Source organism: Hipposideros armiger, unplaced genomic scaffold, assembly GCF_001890085.2.
Source record: "Hipposideros armiger isolate ML-2016 unplaced genomic scaffold, ASM189008v1 scaffold_304, whole genome shotgun sequence".
NCBI lineage: Eukaryota > Metazoa > Chordata > Mammalia > Chiroptera > Hipposideridae > Hipposideros > Hipposideros armiger.
In genome coordinates, this window is record NW_017731654.1 from 941,576 (window position 1) to 958,604 (window position 17,029).

A 17,029-nucleotide genomic window follows, 5' to 3' on the forward strand; every position below is an offset into this window, starting at 1 on the left:
CCCTCTCGGTGAATGAAGGGGACCCCAGGGAGCTCACAGCCAGAGAAGTTACCTCGCATCCTTTGGCCAGAGCAAATCCGCCCCCCAGTAGCAGCACAATGCCCCAGGGAACTTTCTCCTGGGTCACCTTCCAGTTCAGCAGTGCAGGGGGGTAAAATGGAGTTTTCCTTTCTGAAAAGAAACAATAAAACACACACATACACACCCAGAGCAGCATTTGAAAGCAAAAGAGATCTAATGAAGGGGAACTAGAGCCTGTAAGGACAATGAGGACCATCTCATATCTGTAAATTAGCTAAAATTTACAATAATTACTATACCCATTGCCGGTGAAGATATTGTAAAGCTATTACACACTCCTGGTAGCATTGTAAATCGGTACAATCTTTTTGAAAAGCAATTTGGCAATACATTTAAGAGCCATGAAGACATACAGACTCTTTTTATCCCAGGAACATCACTCCTAGAAATGTATCCTAAAGGAGAAACACCCTCCAGGGAAAAGCTCTATACATGAACACATTAATTTATAATAATGAAAAATTTAAAAACAGCCAGAGTGTTCCATAACAGGAGAATGGCTCTAGTCCCCCGATGCCATATAATGTTGTTATTAGAAAAAATAAATTTGAAGACTGCAGCAATAGCAGGAAATATTTTTGTAACCTCAAGCAAAAACATGAAAACAAAAGCAACAAAATAACAGGATTCAAACTGTGTGTTTTGATTATAGCCATATATTACATGTGCATATTGATAAAGACTAGGAGGAAGTCAGAAACTCAAAAGTACTTTGAAACATTTTTCTGTTCCTGTTATAACATTAATAAGATTTCAGGTGTTTAAAAAGCAAAAGAGGAGATATTTTGCACCTACCAATACCCAGGGAAGGCTTGAAAAACCCCTTCTGCCCAGATTTTGTAATCTGCCAATCCTCTTCAATAGGGTGGGATTTTCTTCTTCCTGAGCCCAGGGACTCCCACAGAGAGCCTTTTGTGCCAGGGCCCCAACCCTGATTGAATGGGAGGCCAGAACAGGAGCCTTACCTTCCTCAGTCTGACTGCAGAAGTTGAACTTGGGCTTCTGTGAAGGCACAACAAATAGCAACATGGCCACAAAGATGGCCACGGTGGCGTCGGAGGCATACCTAGGTCGGGGAGAGCACACAGGATGAGCCAGCTCAGCTGCACAGGCAGTCATGCAACAAACCTCTACCATGTCTAAATGCTCCTATATGAAGAAACGGGCTTAGCTGGGTATGAAAACTGGAACCCCAAAGACAGAGATCAGGCAGTAGACTGAATTTTGGCTGGAAACGAAGCCTTGCTTTGCCACCAACATTGGATGACCCTGAACAGCTCACTTCCCTCTCACGGCCTGTGTGGAGGCAGGAGAGGACACAGGAATACATCTGGGGGTTTGTCATGAAGATTGGTGAGAAAAAAAATGAGTCATGGGACCAACAGAGTACTCCAGAACTCAAGGACAGAACACAGGAGTGCTACGGAGGGTGCTGCAGAAAGAACGACTTACTTTGTCTCCCCTTCAGCCCAGGCAACCGAGAGCCAGCCAGGCATGAAGCCAGGGTCCCGGGAGAACCATAGGCTGACCAGCAGGAGGAAGCAGAGCAGAACGTTGACTTCGGCGAAGGAGAAGGGCCCCAGCTTCCTGTATTCCTCCTGCAGCACCTCATAAGCAGCCTTCTCGTTGTTCCTCCTCTCCAACCCGCAGCCCCAGGACTTTTTGAAACTAGAGGATGCAAAGACAAGAGAATAGCAGGGCAAGTTGGTTAGGTCAGGGGCTGGTCAGATGGAAGCCTGCTTGGGCAGCAGAACTTGGCATAAAAGCGTATGGTGCTGCCTGGCACCTGCAGGGGCCTTGAGCAAGTCCCTTCCCCACTCCTCATTTTTGTCTTCTGCTTCCCCTCTCACAAGACACAGTGGGGAAGGCTTTGTTATGTGTGCCCAACACATACCCCAGGATGCCTCCCGAACTGAAGGGTATTCCCAGAGGAGGCTAGAAATGGCACAGGTGGAGTGGCCAGTCTGGGCCAGGTCTCAGGGACAGTGGAGACAGGAAAGGAGATGGCAGACAAGAAGGTTGGAGACTGAGCAGGACAGGGGGTATAGGGGTAGGGAGGTGGGCAGGAGCATCAGAGGCAGAAATAAGCAGAACTGAGGCCACCGCTGGCAACGGTGACCCAGCAGGTGCCCCGTCTCCTGGAGAACAGCTGGTCCCATTATCTGGGGAAGGCCATGAGTTCTGGAGCTGGCTCGAGGTGGGTCAGGGCTCTGTCACATGCTTCCTGAGTCTGGTCCTGGGATGCCAGCCCCATCATTGGGGTGGCACAAGAGGACAGAAGGAAAAAGCAGACAGGGCCAAGCAGGAGCAGGGTGGGTGCTTGCATTCCAGGGAGCTGCAGAGGAAAGATTCAGGATCCAGGAGACAGGAGCTACCAGCAGGCATGGCTATGGCAAGAAGGAAGCCAGCCCTGGCCCTGCTCTCGGATGGGCTCTCTAGAGACCAGTGCCCACTGGCCAACGTGGCCTTCCCAGGGTGCACTGCAGGACCTCCCCAGGGCATGCTGGCATGAGGGGGCAGGAAGGAGGGATTCTTGGAGGAGACGTGGAGGGTAACTGAGCCACGGGGAGGGGCTAACTGGGGCCAATGGGGCCCAGGATGCAGGCCTGGAGGACTTCTCTGACACCAGCCCCTGTCAGCCTGAAACTGGTGGGCCAGGCCAACAGGATTGTTCCTAAGGTGCCCTCCCTGTGGATGTCCTTCCTGGGGCCCTAAGACAGACTTCATAGGAGGGCAGGAAATGTTGGCATGGGTGCCAAGGCACGGATTCCTGAAGCCAGGGCTGGATGTGAACTGCCTGTGAGAGGGTGAGGGCCATACTGGTGATGGGGCGGGGCCTAAACATGGGACACAGAATGTTAGGACATAGTCTCCCAGGGTGCTCAGGGGTTGGGAAAGGAGGCGGCAGTGATGGGGCCGCAGTTCTGCACAGCCTGCCAGGATCTCATGCTGGACATGGGGCAAGGCCATGCGTCCCAAAGGTCACCTTCTGGGGACACCCTCCAGAATCTCCTGGCATGGGGATGACTCTGCTTGGCGTGCAAGGTGGCCTCGCCCCCTTGGCATGGGCGAGTCAGTGTTCTACCAAGCACGCATCTGCTACCACCTGTCATTCTCTCTAGACTCTAGGGCTGGGCCAGAGGCTTTGGGTTTCCAGGATAAGGGCTGACTCTGGTTCTCCCAGCTGCAGTGCCCATGTCTGACCCCACAGTGGTTGTGCACTCTGGGGGCGGCATTGTCTATGCAGTTATCCAATGCCAGCTCCCATAGCTAGCCAAGCCTTCAGGACCCTCTCACTCTAAGCACTTTCACCCTCATCTCTGGGTTAATCCCTTCTGGTGACTGCTAGGCTGGCATGAAATGTAGGCAAATGGACCCAGTTTGCCTGTGGGAGCCTGGGAGTGGGGTGGGTGCCAAGTGTCCTTCTATAGCAGAATGGCTTTCAGGACAATGTGGATGAACATGGTGACTATGCTGCAGAGCCAAGAAGAGGCGAAGGACCCCTAAGTCCCTGAGTGCCTCCACTGTGGCAGGGGTCTAGAAGAGCCCTCACCCCTAATCCAGGGGTCAGCCTGGTTAAGAAAGTTGGGTATAAGTCATCAGTGATGTCATTAGTCCTGTGGGATCCTGGAGGGTCTATGGCTCCCTTGGCTGGAAGTAGCCAAGGAGGTCACCCATAAACTCAGGAAGATAGTTTTTCTGGATGAGGCCAAAGGCAATGGCCCTAACATTGCTCTCCAGGACCATTCAGATAAGGGATTCAAGTGAGGGCACAGTATCGATGCTTCCCACAGCTGAGACTGAGGTGCTGCCCTGTTCAGTGAGGTGGTCCAGGAGGCATGGAGGCAGCTCCTGGTACATGGCAGGACATGGCCTGGGCCGGGAGACATCTCCTGCTGTCCTGTCGTTCAAGCTGATGTAAAAAGCTGTCCAAACAGGGCTGCCTATGAGCCAGGCCTCCCCACCAACCCACCACACTGCACGTCTGGTTGGCGAGGGTTCCTGAGCTACAGCGGCATGCCGGGAAGGGGTGGGATGAGCGGCAAGCCTGAGCCAACCACAGGCAGACTCCAGAAGTCTCCAGGCTCCCTGCTGGTCAAGAAGACTGATGGAGGCCACACCAGGTGAGTGAACCGCAGCTCAGGTCCTTGGCTGTGAGTTTCCAGGAGCATGGTGTCCACTTTTAGAGGGTGATGGTGTCCTTGTGGTCTTGGGGCCAGGCCAGCTCCCCTCTGCTTGCTCTGCCAGAGAACTCAGTAGGCCTCAGGACTACAGGTCCCTGCCAACCCCAGCCTGAGGGGAGGCTACAGCGGGTACCTCTGACACCTGGCTGTACCTAGGCCCAGAGGAGTAAAGGGCAGCAACCCTCAGCCTCCCCAAGGGGGGATTGTTATGAACTGACCTGTTTCCCCACAAATTCCTATGTTGAAGCCCTAACCCCCAGTGTGACAGTACTAGGAGGTGAGGCCTTTGGAGTTAACTAGGTTTAGATGAGGGTGGGGCCTCATGATTGAGACTTGTGCCTTTATAAGAAAAGGAAAGCACCAGAGCTTTCACTCTCTCTCTTTCTCTCTCTCCCCCATGTGAGAACACAGTGAGAAGGCGGCCTTCTGCAAGCCAGGAAGAGGTTTTCTCACCAGGAACCAAATCTGCTGGCACCATGATCTTGAACTTCCAGCCTCCAGAACTGTGAGAAATAAATGTCTGTGGTTTAAGCCGCCTAGCCTGTGGCATTTTGCTATGGCAGCCTGAGCTGACTGAGACAGGGATGCAGGGTAGTGCGCACAGGCTCTAGAGCCAAATTGCCAGGATTCAAATCTCAGTCCCATGGCTTCCAAGATGTACAACGCTGCACAGACCATTTCTCCTCCGGTTGCCTCAGTTGCCTTATAAATCTTGTCTGACACTTAATAAGCACTCGATAGACGTGGTCAATATTATTACTACGGTCCCATGAGGAGACACAGACGCCCGCAAGCAGCCTGCAACAGGTTTGGGGCAGGTTTCCTGAGGCGAGCTGGATGGTCAGGAGGACCTGCTGAAGCAGGTCAAAGAGCTTCAATCAAAACCACGCTGTGCCCCAAGCACCCATGGGAGCAGCTTCCCTCTCACGTGAGGCCTGCACACAGGGGTGCAATGTGAGGGGTACTTACTACTATTATGTGGTTGCTATGACTACTTTGATTATGTATAGAGATTTTTTTACCGGCAGTTTTCAAAACAGTTCCTCCTTCAGAAGAAAACTTACAAAATTGCCCTGTTTTCCCTATTAACTCACAGGTTTGGTGGGCACTTTGGCCTCCCACCTCTGAGAGCTCCCTCCTCTGGTGACATAGGCCCCTTTCATGCGGTTCCAGCTGCCCGTGAATTTAGGCACAGGGCACACGGCTCACAGCTAAGTACTTTCCACCCCAGTGTGACAGGGTCACCTTTGTGCCATCGATAAATTTGTATCTTTTAAAATCACAACAGCTTTTTTCGATATTTGCCAGCCACGCATCATGGTTTCCGTTCAAAGTCTGGCTGCTGTCAAGGTTGACTCTTGGTGAACTTGCCAATGTGCTGGGAAGAGGAAGGTAAACTTTCCAGAACCCGCACACTGCTGGAACATTGTGGGCACTCAGGAAAGGTCCGGGTTTGGGTTGTTTGGACCTTGTCAGGTAGTCTGCTATGACCTGACCTAATGGACACATCCAGCCAAGTGGAAGTTTGTCCAGCAGTATCGATCTGCACACGGGAACAAGATTCCCTTGAATTGACTCACGTTGGTGTCACACCTGCTCTTTCTCGCTAGGTCAGGAGCCAGGCTGGGTACAAGGGACAAAGAAGACTTACCCCAGGCCCCAGAGAAGCTCAGGTCAGGGGGCAGAGACAGCACTGGAACGTGACTACAGGGGGACAGGCCCAGGGAAGCCCAGAGTAGCAAGCAAGGAATTCTTCTGTGATGGAATGGGGGTGGGGGAAAGTCAGGAAAGGTGTCCCCTAGGAAGCAGCATTTGTACTGGCCTTGGAGTCTGAGGAGGTTGGAAGGCAGGAAGGTAGGGAATGGCATTTCAGGAAGAGGGAACAGCATGTGAAAAGGCTCAGTGAGCAGCCTGAGGTGGCCAGAATGGGAGGGCAAACTAGCAGGCGATGGGGCTAGAGAAACAGACAAGACCAGACAGGAAGAACTTTGAGGAGTCACCTAATGAGTCTGAGGAGTCTTCTGCAGGGGCATGGCCGATCAGGCTGTATTCTGGAAGCAGCTCAAACTTACTTGAATCCCATATAGATACACTGGAGCCACAACCAGGCGAGCAGCAGCATTATCACCATGTTGGGGAAGGCAAATCCAAACCAAGAGGCGAAGTTCACGGTATCTTTGCTGTCAGGAAACAATCTGAAGGGAGAAACACCGGTCCACATCTCTACCAGACACTGAGCTGTGGACCCCGCGAGAAAGCCTGGAGCAGGGGCCTCATATTCCTGAGGTCCAGCCACCCAACTCCACCACCTGGTATTATCTCAATCAGTTGGCGGGGTCCTCAGAACATGGCTACACAAAAGGAGTGAGCAACTGACCCTCCTAGGGGTCCAGACCCTGCTGAAAATCTCATGAAAGTTATGGCCCTTCCCTCCAGAGAAATACACCTTTGTACACACATAATTCCGCAGGGAGTCCAGGGATCCTCAGAACCCTCATTCTGTGAGCTTCTGCAAAGGAAGGGCCCTCTTAAGAAAGCAAATCTCAAAGTTTGCCTGGGTGGAACCAGAAGATGTTTCTGGGGCTGGAAGAAGATTACTTCCACTCCAGGCTCTGCCTCTCACCCCTAGGAGTTGCTCCCATTAGCCCAAGGGTGTCAAAGTAAACGCAGAGCTTTCTGCACTCAGCCCTGACAGCTGCTTTTCTCAAAGGAGCTCCAGGGAAAACTGGAAGGCTGTCATTACAGAAAACACTCACAGGATCAGCATAGTCTGCTTGTTGGATCTCAGGTGAGCCCCGCCAGGCTCCAGGCCTGTCCTGCCCACTTCCTAGCTGCCCTCCCTACCTGTCCAGGGCTCTTGTATGTGCAGGACGGGCACCATCGTATTTAAGTTCCTTCCCTCTGTGCTCAACTTACCTTCGTTAACACATTTACGTGACCCACCTAGAACTCTCCAGGCATCTGCTAACCTCAGCCGACCATGAATATCCCATGGACAGGGCCCAGGTTTCCCTCCCTTCTGTGATCCCAGCCCCACCCGACACAAAGCCAGGCACAGAACTGGGTCCTCAAGGCCTGTGTCCCTTTGTGGCCAAGGAAAGTTCCAGACTACAAATCACCCCTGTGGTCTACCTGGGGCCTCACAAGGGCACTGGTCACCTCAAGGGCAACTAGAGGAGCTGATGAGGAAGTGAGTGACCTAACCTCTAATCCTTTGTACCATCTCTAGATCCCTGATATCATAGGACCACCACCATTCACAAGCATGGCTGGTGAGTCAGCTTTGAGGGTAATATCTGTAGGGGTGTGAATTTTCTGCAAGTTTTAACCAAGGACCTGACATCTGGGACTACGTTGTCATTTCCCACGGCTTTAGTACAGAGCTCGATCATTTGATCAGTCTGAGGGAGAACCCTGAGCCCTGGGGAGAAAGGTGGGACTTACCCCAAGACAGAAAGCAACCAAGTCTAAGGACTGTCATCAGCTCCCACACTCTGATGGGTTCTGAGCAAGTGCAACAGTGCTGGGACCCAGAGGCTGATGGGGGCACATCCTCCCACCTCTGCCAGGCCCCAGCGTCAGGGCCCAGCTGAGGAGGAGGGAGAAGGGGCTGGGTCCCTCCAATCCCAGGGCCCAAGTTATTGTCCCCAGAAGGCATGGCCAGTGACTCACTCATGCATCTGGCCCAGGAGCACCACGTTGGGTCCTGTCCCGGTCAGGGTGGCAGTGCCTCCGATGCTGGCGGCGTAGCACACACACAGGGTCATGGCCTTGCACATGCTCTTCCTGTCACAATTCTCCTGCTGCCCCATAGCAGGGCCTTCAAAAATCACTTGGCTCCCTGTAGTGACACACCTCCATGAGCTGAGCCATCCTAGAGGCCATTGGCTCAGCGCTAGCTCTTAATTCTGCTGCTGACCTGAGGATGGGGACGTGCCAGCTATGCCGGCTCCCTCCACAGGTTTTCCTTAGCCTCCAGCCCAAAACTGTGGTCTGGCCCTATCTGTCTCCCCGCAGCCACATCCCATGGCTTCCTCGAGGCTCCTGGATGCCCCGTGCAAATTCAGCAACTTCAGACACACTCCCTTCTTTCCTGCCTCCTTGCTGTTGCTCCAGCTGGTCACTCCATGTAGGGGGCTGTCCAAATCCATCTCAAATGTCCTCTCCTCCTGGCAAGACCTCTCTCCCTTGTCTGGCTGGTGGCACCCTGTGGTTTCCCCAAGTCAGAGGGACTGTGTGTGGGGCCTCATGACTCTGCCCCACTCTGCGTCATCTCAGCAGGCCCAGGTCCTGGCCCCAGGTCTGGCCATCAGGCCACAAGCATGGGCCGAGCCCCCCTGTACTGGGCCCTGGGGAATGGCTTAGCAAACAAGGCAGAGAATAAAACAGACACCATCTGACTTCCCTGAGCTCGGCCCCTAGCGGGGAAACATGGGACAACCACCCCAATACCTGTGGGAGCAGAGAGCAGATGAGAGGTTTGACCTGTTCAGGTGAGGCCTCCCTGAGGATTAGTAGGCGGAGAAAGGGGTGAGAAGTACCCAGTAGGTGCTCAAAAGATGCCCAAATGAATAATCAAATGAGTATGCATTGATTTCTGTGATTGGCAGGAACCAAGGGTGGGAACTTGCTATGAGCTCTACTAAACGATCTAATTTTTATGCAGCAATTACATTCCTAAAACTTATGAAAATAGCATTTCCTAAGTATCTCTCTGCATGTCTGTTTAAAAGTGGGTTCCAGGAGTCGGGGAGGTGGCCAAAGCTTTTGGCAACAGAGGGAAAGGCTGCCACCGTGGACCCTGCCAGCACCCTGGCCGGGGGCTCACCTGGCAGCTCACTGGCCTTGCCCTTGTCCGCCAGCTCCAGGGTCCCCAGGTCGGCCTCGCTGGCTGTGTTTGTGGCTTCCATCTGCTGCAGCACGGCCTCCACAATGGGCACCATCATGGCCGTGGTGGCCGTGTTGCTGATCCACATGGAGAGGAAGGCCGTGACACCCATGAAGCCCAGCATCAGCCTGCAGAGGAGCGGAAAGGAGAATGGGAGCATCTCACCCCACCCACCTCCTTCCCCAGCCTTTAGGGATCAACGGGGGAGGGGGGGCTCCATCCCCCTGAAAGGGATGCCAGAGGTCATAACCAAGGTGCTGAGACCAGTTCCAGACTGGGTGGTCCACGAGAGGATTGCACTTTTAATGCCCGCCTCCCTGCCTCCCTCCCTCTCCGCCTTCCTCCTCCCCTCCCCTCTTCCCTTCCTTCCTTCTCTTCTCCTTCCTACCTCTCTCCCACACACATTACTGATATCTATTCTGCTGGCTACCAGTGTCACCAAGAGGCCTTTCTCAGACCCAGTCGTGGTTCTAAGGCGCTCCCCTCGAGCAGGGACATCACAGGCACCCAGATGTGAAGGGCTGGCCCTTGTATGACCTAGGGGTGTGCTGGGGCAGCCGTCTGTGCAGGCAGTCCCAACATGTCACCCCAGGCCCTGTGCTCTCGTAAGTTCAGAAGGGCCTGCAGAGTCAGCCTTCAGGGGTAGCATGAGCCTGGATGGGGCCTGGGGAAGTGGAACCTCCCTCATGGCTGACCCCCCCACCCCCACCGCCTCTCTCTGCACACACACTTTGCCCCCCTTCCACTCTGCAATGGATCAGAGCAAACAAACAATGTTCAGAAAACATGTTCCCTTCATTTATAACACCTGTCTTCCACCTCTGTCCCACCTCTGCCATGTGCTTAGAACACGCCTCATGGTCCTTCAAACACCTGTCAGATAAGGTCCCTCCTCTGTGGTTTTCCTCTCAGTCAGACCAGGCATGGCTGAACACACCCTCCTCCATCCTCCTTCCAACACTAAGCACTGGCTGGACTCAGAGGACCTGTTTCCTTATCTGCTCTTTCCTTGGCTGGTGAGCAGGGGGCGGGTCTGATTCTTCCCCGTGGCTTCCACGCACCCTGGCAGGAACAGAAGGAACCTGGGGGGAGCTGGCTGAGTGGAAAGCAACCGCTCTTGGTCTCCATGCCCCTCTGCAGTCGGGCTTCTCTCCGTGGCCACTAATTTGCCTAATGAAGGGATCTAGGGGCTGCACTGCACCAAGGTCCAGGCTGCTGTCCATGGAGGTTGGCCTCACGGACCCATAAGAACAAAGGATGGGATCCAAGCTGGGAGGAGAGCCAGAGTTTGCATGAATGAGGCTTTGACATGATGTTTCAAGGCACCAAGGGGGCCTCAACATAAAGGTCACCCCTGGGGCAGGCAGTGCTGTGGACAGCTGGAAGCCAAGCTCAGAGGAGAAGCCAGGCGGCAGAAAGGAGCAGACAAGCACATGCGAACTTCTTGGATTTGGGAGCAAAAGTGCTTCAGCACATTCAGAATGAGGCCTACCTGCTAATGGAGAAAAGCTGGCCACTCAGAGGATCCTGAGAGCAAGAATTCTGAGGTCCCTGAGGTCTCACATTTCTAGAAAATGCAGTGGCTTTTGATTTGACCCTGTAAACCAATCACTGGATGGGCTTGATACCGTGAAACGTAACAGATCAGTCATAAAGCTTTCTGCTCCCCTGAGGCAGCAAGGGGGTCAGGCATCGTCTCCCAGAGGGCAGACCAGGGTCTGTGTGCTCAGGGCCCAGCCCAGTTCCTGACACATGGACATGTCAGGAGGGGTTTGCTGTGAACTAACCCACTGCTGCCTTCCCAGGGCTGGGCTGGGTGGGCTGTGGGGAGGGGAGGGACATGCCATCATTTAGGGACCACATTGCCTCAAAACAAAGGTACATCCTGAGTTCCCAACTACAGGGAGCAGGTCCAACGGGATGGTCCCCAAGTGACCATCAGCATATCATTTATCCCCTCTGTCCCAAATTCCTCGTCTACAGAACACGGGTGGTAGGAATAACACCCAACTCTCAGAGTTGTGGTGAGAGTTAAATGAGGTGCTAAATAAGCTTTTCGTGTCATGCCTGGGGCATTGCAGGTGCTCAGTATACCCAGGTGATTCTGATTATATCAACTCCAGGGTTGGTTGGAAATGGCCTGTGATTGGTTGGGGAGATCTTGGCGAGAAGGAAGAACCTGAGGTTCTAAGCGACATGGGAGAAAAGGAGATATAAGAAGCTTCTTTACAGAGGGGCTAGATGTGCCAGCTTTGGAAGGATGACCTTTCTGCTTCTCCCTGAGCTGGGTGGTTGAGCCACCCATGGCCTGCTTTCCCCACAAATGCCCTATCAGCATGGCTTGATCCAGCCTCCCCCCACCTGGTTCCCTGTGGAGCTCTGCAGCCCTTCCTCCAGGAACTCCTCTGAACACCCAGGGACCCTTGCTGACCTGTGTCTCCTGGATTCAGAGAACCCTTACCCACTGCTGTCACCACGGGCTTCCACCATCGCCCATGCATCTGGTGTCCCCCAGGTAAGCTTGTCACATGCCCCACCCAGAGATCCACCTGCCCACCAAGCCCAGGTACTCCTAAGACAGCCTTCACCTGGGTGTGATCTGGTTTGTGCTACAGCGCCTCCCTAGCCCTGGGGCCCACAGAGAGCCCTGTGGCAAGAAAGAGAAGGTGTAATTACTGTGCAGGCTTGGCCCCCACCCAGAGGAGCGTGCGCAGGGCGATTCTCTTGTGCAGATTCCAGCGCTCCACAGCCACGGCCACGATGAGGCCACCCAGGAACAGCATGTTAGTGTCCTTCATGTACTGGATACATACCTGGAGGGTGGGATGGAGGCCCCGTCAGGGTTGCCTCCTTGGGCCCAGGGCCACCCAAGTCCCCAGAGACAGGCAAGCAGACCAGATGCTGACTTCAGGGACAGCTTGGCATGGGGATGGAGGGTCAACTGGTATGTCTCCACGCCAAAAAGAATCCATAATGGGCTTATGTGGTCCCCTGGGGCCTAGGCAGCTCAGAGAGGGGCTTGGAGAATGAGCAAATGGGAGAAGAAGAAAGCCACCAGGATCCCCTGGGTCTGCTCACCTGCTTGGAGTCCAGAATCTTGAAGAGCGGGAAAAGCAAGGCAGGCATGAGGGAGGTGACAGCCAGAGGGATGACTTCCGTGCACCAGTAAATGGCCATGAGGATGATGACGTAGGCGCACCTGACAAACTGAAGAGACAGCCCTGAGGCCTCGGCACGCTGCTGCTGCCCTGTCTCATCGTCTATTCAAATGTGGATAGTAATACCCACATCCCTAGGTTGTTTAATATTTCATCAGCATTTTTATTATAATCATTATTAACCACCCAGACTCTGCACTCTCCTTCATCCCAACCCAGCCAATTAAACCAGCCACCAAGACCCACTTCTTCTAGCCCTTCATTCTCTGGCCTCTTTCCCTTCCCACCTTCACCCCACCATGGCCGCATCTCCTCCTGCCTAGATGGCAGCAGCTATCATCTAATTTGATCTTTCTACTTGTATCAGGCCACACTGCTGTTCCCTCTCGCTCTTTTGTAAATCCGATCGTATCACTCCCTGTTTCAAAGCCTTCTCTTGCTTTCAAGACAAAACCCAAATGCCTTAGCATGACTTAGGAGACCCTCTGCAATGGAGCAGGCCCTGCAGACCCCTCCAACCCCATAGCCTTGCCCACTTACACCCCGAGTTCCAGCTACCCCGGAGCGCTGGCAGTAACTGAGGCTCCTGCTCTTACACACACCGCCCCTCATGGTTCCGCTCAGCATTTCCCCTTGGGCACCTGTCCCCACCTCCCCCACAGTCTGGGCCTGTGCCCTGTCTCTGTGCCTTCCTCTCCACCCCCAGCAATTTGCACACTGGCTGGTCATCATTTGTTTCCTTAACTGCCTTCCCACCACCATGAACAAACAGTGAGCACCTTGAGGGCAGAACCAGTGTTTGTGGATTCACTCTGTCCTCGGCACCCAGCACAGGCCTGACACTCAGGAGACGTTCAGTAAATGCCTATTATAGAAATGGCCCAGCATAGCAGGAGCTATAACAACACTGCTGTAAAGACGTACCTGTACACTATCGCTGCTTATCATCACCCCCAAAGAGCATGTATTATATGCATGAATCATTGTATGAAAACTTAGACTTGGTCTAGACAATTCTTGGTCTAGATTGTGTTATGAGTCATAAAAAAATCAATCTTCCTTCAGCATCCCATGAGCACCTTGGACACCTCCCTCCTGTTTAACACAGGGTTTCTCAGCCTCGACACTATGGACATTTTCGGTTGGGTGATTCTTTGTTTTGCGGGGATGGTTGTCCTATTGTAGGATGTTTAGCAGCATCCTTGGCCTCCATGCCACTAGATGCCAGTAGCACTTTCTCCAGTTGTAACAGCAAAAAATGTCTCCAGGCTTTGCAAGACATCTCCTGCTTGGGAGGTTGCAGGTATCAATGCTGATTGAAGCCACCAGACTCAAGGCAGGACAACAGTGTGGTTAAGAAGCCCAGGCTCTGCCACCAGGCAGACCCGATCCGTGTCTACTGTCTGCAATTGTCTGGCCTTCAGCAGTCACTCAACAATGTCATTGATAAAGCACTCCTCTCACTCCCAACCCTGGTCCCTCTCCCTGCTTGTTTCATGTCCTCGCCTATAAATTGAGGATTTAAGAATACCTATTTTTAATGTATGGCATACATAAAGTGCTCGATGAATTTTTATTATCTAAACTTAGAAATAGCAGGTGGTAAATGTAACCAATTTTCACAGTACAGTTTCTGGAGGTGCCAAATGTAACCGATAGAAAAGACACAAGGCTGACTGCCCCCTCCACCTCCATGTTACTATCAGGAGGCCCAGGAGATACCCATCCCTGAAGCAAACTTGACCCTTCTCGCCTAGAATGCTCCCACAGCGTCAGTGGAGAGAGCAGGATAGGACAGACGATGTTAGACAAGTCTGAGGAGGAGGTGGTAGCTGTGCAGAATGAGATAGAGTCTACCTGCAGAGAGGAGCCTGGCTCCCTGTAGGTAAAGTTCAGAGCATTTCCGTGAAGCTGGAATGTAGCTGGAAAAGCACTTAAAGCCGAGTTAAAAGTGGACAGTGGGAATGAAAAGTCAGCACCTAGCACAATACATAGCACGTAGCGGGCCTCAATAAATACATGTTAAAAGCACAACCGAATAAAACCATGTATAATTATTAACAAGTAAGGGTGTCCATGACATGTTGCTTAATGAAAAAAAAATGTAGGTAAGAGAACATACTTTGGATGTGTGGAGAGAGAGAGAGAAAGAGAGAGAGAGAGGGGGGGGGGAGAATTGATTTCTGGAAAGGCCATCAAAATATCAGTAAATTATGGAAATTGAGAGTATTTTCACTTTTACTTTATACTTGACAGACTTTAAAAATAAGATTTTAAAAGCACTGAATAAAATAAATGATAGAAAAAAACATATCACTTATTAAAAAGCTATTTTTTAAAAAGGACTCAAAGAAAGGGTAGAAAAAATGGAGCAAAGGTGAAGCCAGGAAGAAAGCAGGGTGGAGGAGAGGAAGAAAAGGAAGCCTGCAGGAGAGGGGGCAGGGCACTGGCAGAGGGTGGCATGCACACAGGGTCACTGCCCCACTTGGACCATGCTTGCCAGGCTGCCAAGCTCTCTCTGGCTTCCTGGCCGCTCTGCCCCATGCCAGTATCTCCGGGTGTCCTGGCACAATGATGTGGCTTTGGGGGTGGGGGGCAGGGGCAGGGAGCTCTTCAGAGGTGACTAAACAGAGGCACAAAGGGAGCAAACACCAAGACAGGAGTCCAGGCTCCCAGTCACCTGCCCCAGTGAGAGGGAAAGCACGTGAAGGCAGCCTTTAGAAGGACTTTCACCGATGTCGTCTCTTCCCTCACCTGATCCTCACTCCCAGGGCAGGTGAATGACATGTATATACACCCTGAGTTGGGGGTCCCAGCCCAGGGCCACCTGTGTGTGCGTGGGGGGTGGGGGATGGGTACAGGGTAAAAGTGGGGTCTCGGTCATACTCCCCCAAAGCAGGAAGTTCAGGCAAGCTACTATAATTATTCCAGAGAACATCACTCCCACCCCAGCAGAACTAAAATCATAGCTCTCCTGCCTGGCTCCCTCCCAAGGACAATAACAGCCCCAAATCTCTTTCTACAGAGGAAACATGGCTGCTCACAGTTGGTATGGCAACTGAAGGGCCACCGCAGTTGGATCTCTGTCCTTGGCCCATCCAGGGCCCGTGCTCAGCCCACCCAAAGGTTCCTCTCAGCCTCCCCCTTCTCCACACTGGAAACCAGCATAAATCCTTTGGACGCCCAAAACCATAAAGTATCAGAACCAAATCACCTTGCCCCATTGTACAGACGAGAACACCAAGGCCCAGAAAACGCAGGGGCTTCGCTAAAATCACAAGGATGAGTGAAGAGAGGAAAGCCAGTTCTCTTGCAGAGTTGGCTTTCTGATACTCCTATACAACCCCACTCCTCCAGGACGGCCCCCAGAGTATGCCCTAAAGAGCTCTTCTGTTTCCCAAACCTGGGGAGGTGGGGGGCAAGCCCGGGGTTTCCTGTCTGAGCGGAGAGTGAAAGGGCTGAAAGAGGGAATGAGGAAGGAGCAGCCAGCAGCCACAAAAGGCTTCAAAGCCCTCGGGCCTCTGCCAAACAGGCTTCACACAGCCCAGCACAGCCTGGGCCAGGGCTCCCAGCACCGCCTCCACCCTGTGGCCAAGGCCATTCATTCTCTGCCTCCCTCCCCAAAGCACTAGGAGGCCAGGGCATGGGACTCCGCTTCCCTGCAACCCTGGGTGGTGCCACCCAAGGCGTGAGCTCTGGGAACATGTCCGCCTCCTGCCACAGCCACAGCAGGCAGCCAGCGAAGCAGGCCAATCCTGACCTGCATTTCAGCGGGAGCAGGATTTTGACTCAGCTGTGGCTTTCCAGGGCTTCAGAGATGAATAGAAATGTGGATCATAGATAGGGAAACTGAGGCTCAAAGAAGGGCCAGAGAGTGGCAAAGACAGCACTCAGGATCCACTTAGGATCTTTTTCTGTAGGTCGTTAACTTCCGGAAGCCACCTACAACTGCGGAGTCCCCATTCGCTAGGGGAGCAGACAGGAGGGAGAAGAGGGGAAAGACCAGCGCCCAGGCTGTCTGTCAGCATGGGTAGTATTGGGGGGGGGGGGGGGGGTGAGACGGGGAAGGAATGAGATTATGCACTCTAGGGAGATTCTGTGCCCCGGGCTGAGCCTATGGATGTGCTGTGTGGCCCGAGATCTGAGCTAACGTCTAGGTTTCTGTGCTTGTTGGGACGGTTCTTGCGCCCTGGGATCTGTGAACACCAAGGTCGCTGCGCCTTGGGGTCTCCGTGCCCCTTGGAATTCTTCTCAGGGCACCTACCATCTGGCACCCGGAGCTCCCAAGTGCGCGCGCCCCCAGGAGAGCTGTGCCCACCCGGGAGTCTGTGCACTCCAACTCAGTGCTCCCGGGTTCCGTGCCGGCTGCTGGGACCAGGCGCCTGGAGTCCACGGCGCTGCCGGGAGATGCAACTGACCTTGGCGGGCATCAGAATGATGAGTGGCAGCAGCAGTAGCGGGGTGACGAACAAGATCGCGAAGGACTTGAACTTGGAGACATAACTCAGTGCTGAGGCCATCGCGCGGGAGGGAGACCGACTGGAGAGGCGAGTGAGGGGCAGCCAGAGGCTCCGCGGGCTTAAGAAGGGCCACAGTCCCCGGGGTGTGTGTGGGGGGGGGCGGCGGCGGCAACTCCGCCCCCCCACGGTGGGGCCTCCCCGCGGCCCCTGGGCGGGGTCGGTGGGGCGCGCCTGCCCCCAACTCTGCCACCCGGCGGT

At 53.5% G+C, this 17,029-nt stretch overlaps 1 protein-coding gene across 2 annotated transcripts in view; it reads right to left on the minus strand.

Annotated features, from left to right (window-relative positions):
- Positions 1 to 16,924, minus strand: part of SLC13A5 (solute carrier family 13 member 5) — a 28,704-nt gene extending 11,780 nt beyond the window's left edge. The window contains exons 1-9 of one of the 2 annotated variants that reach the window (XM_019659876.1): positions 16,730 to 16,924; positions 12,232 to 12,360; positions 11,830 to 11,966; positions 9,094 to 9,281; positions 7,938 to 8,106; positions 6,338 to 6,460; positions 1,534 to 1,749; positions 1,047 to 1,147; positions 53 to 171 (exon numbers count right to left, since the gene is read on the minus strand). In XM_019659876.1, the coding sequence (XP_019515421.1) occupies positions 53 to 171; positions 1,047 to 1,147; positions 1,534 to 1,749; positions 6,338 to 6,460; positions 7,938 to 8,106; positions 9,094 to 9,281; positions 11,830 to 11,966; positions 12,232 to 12,360; positions 16,730 to 16,831 (1,284 nt within the window). In that variant the 5' untranslated portion in view covers positions 16,832 to 16,924. Of the gene's footprint in view, positions 1 to 52; positions 172 to 1,046; positions 1,148 to 1,533; positions 1,750 to 6,337; positions 6,461 to 7,937; positions 8,107 to 9,093; positions 9,282 to 11,829; positions 11,967 to 12,231; positions 12,361 to 16,575; positions 16,703 to 16,729 lie in introns of those variants that run through there. The other variant, XM_019659877.1, reaches the window with a different exon arrangement.
- Between the last annotated feature and the right edge of the window lie 105 nt (positions 16,925 to 17,029).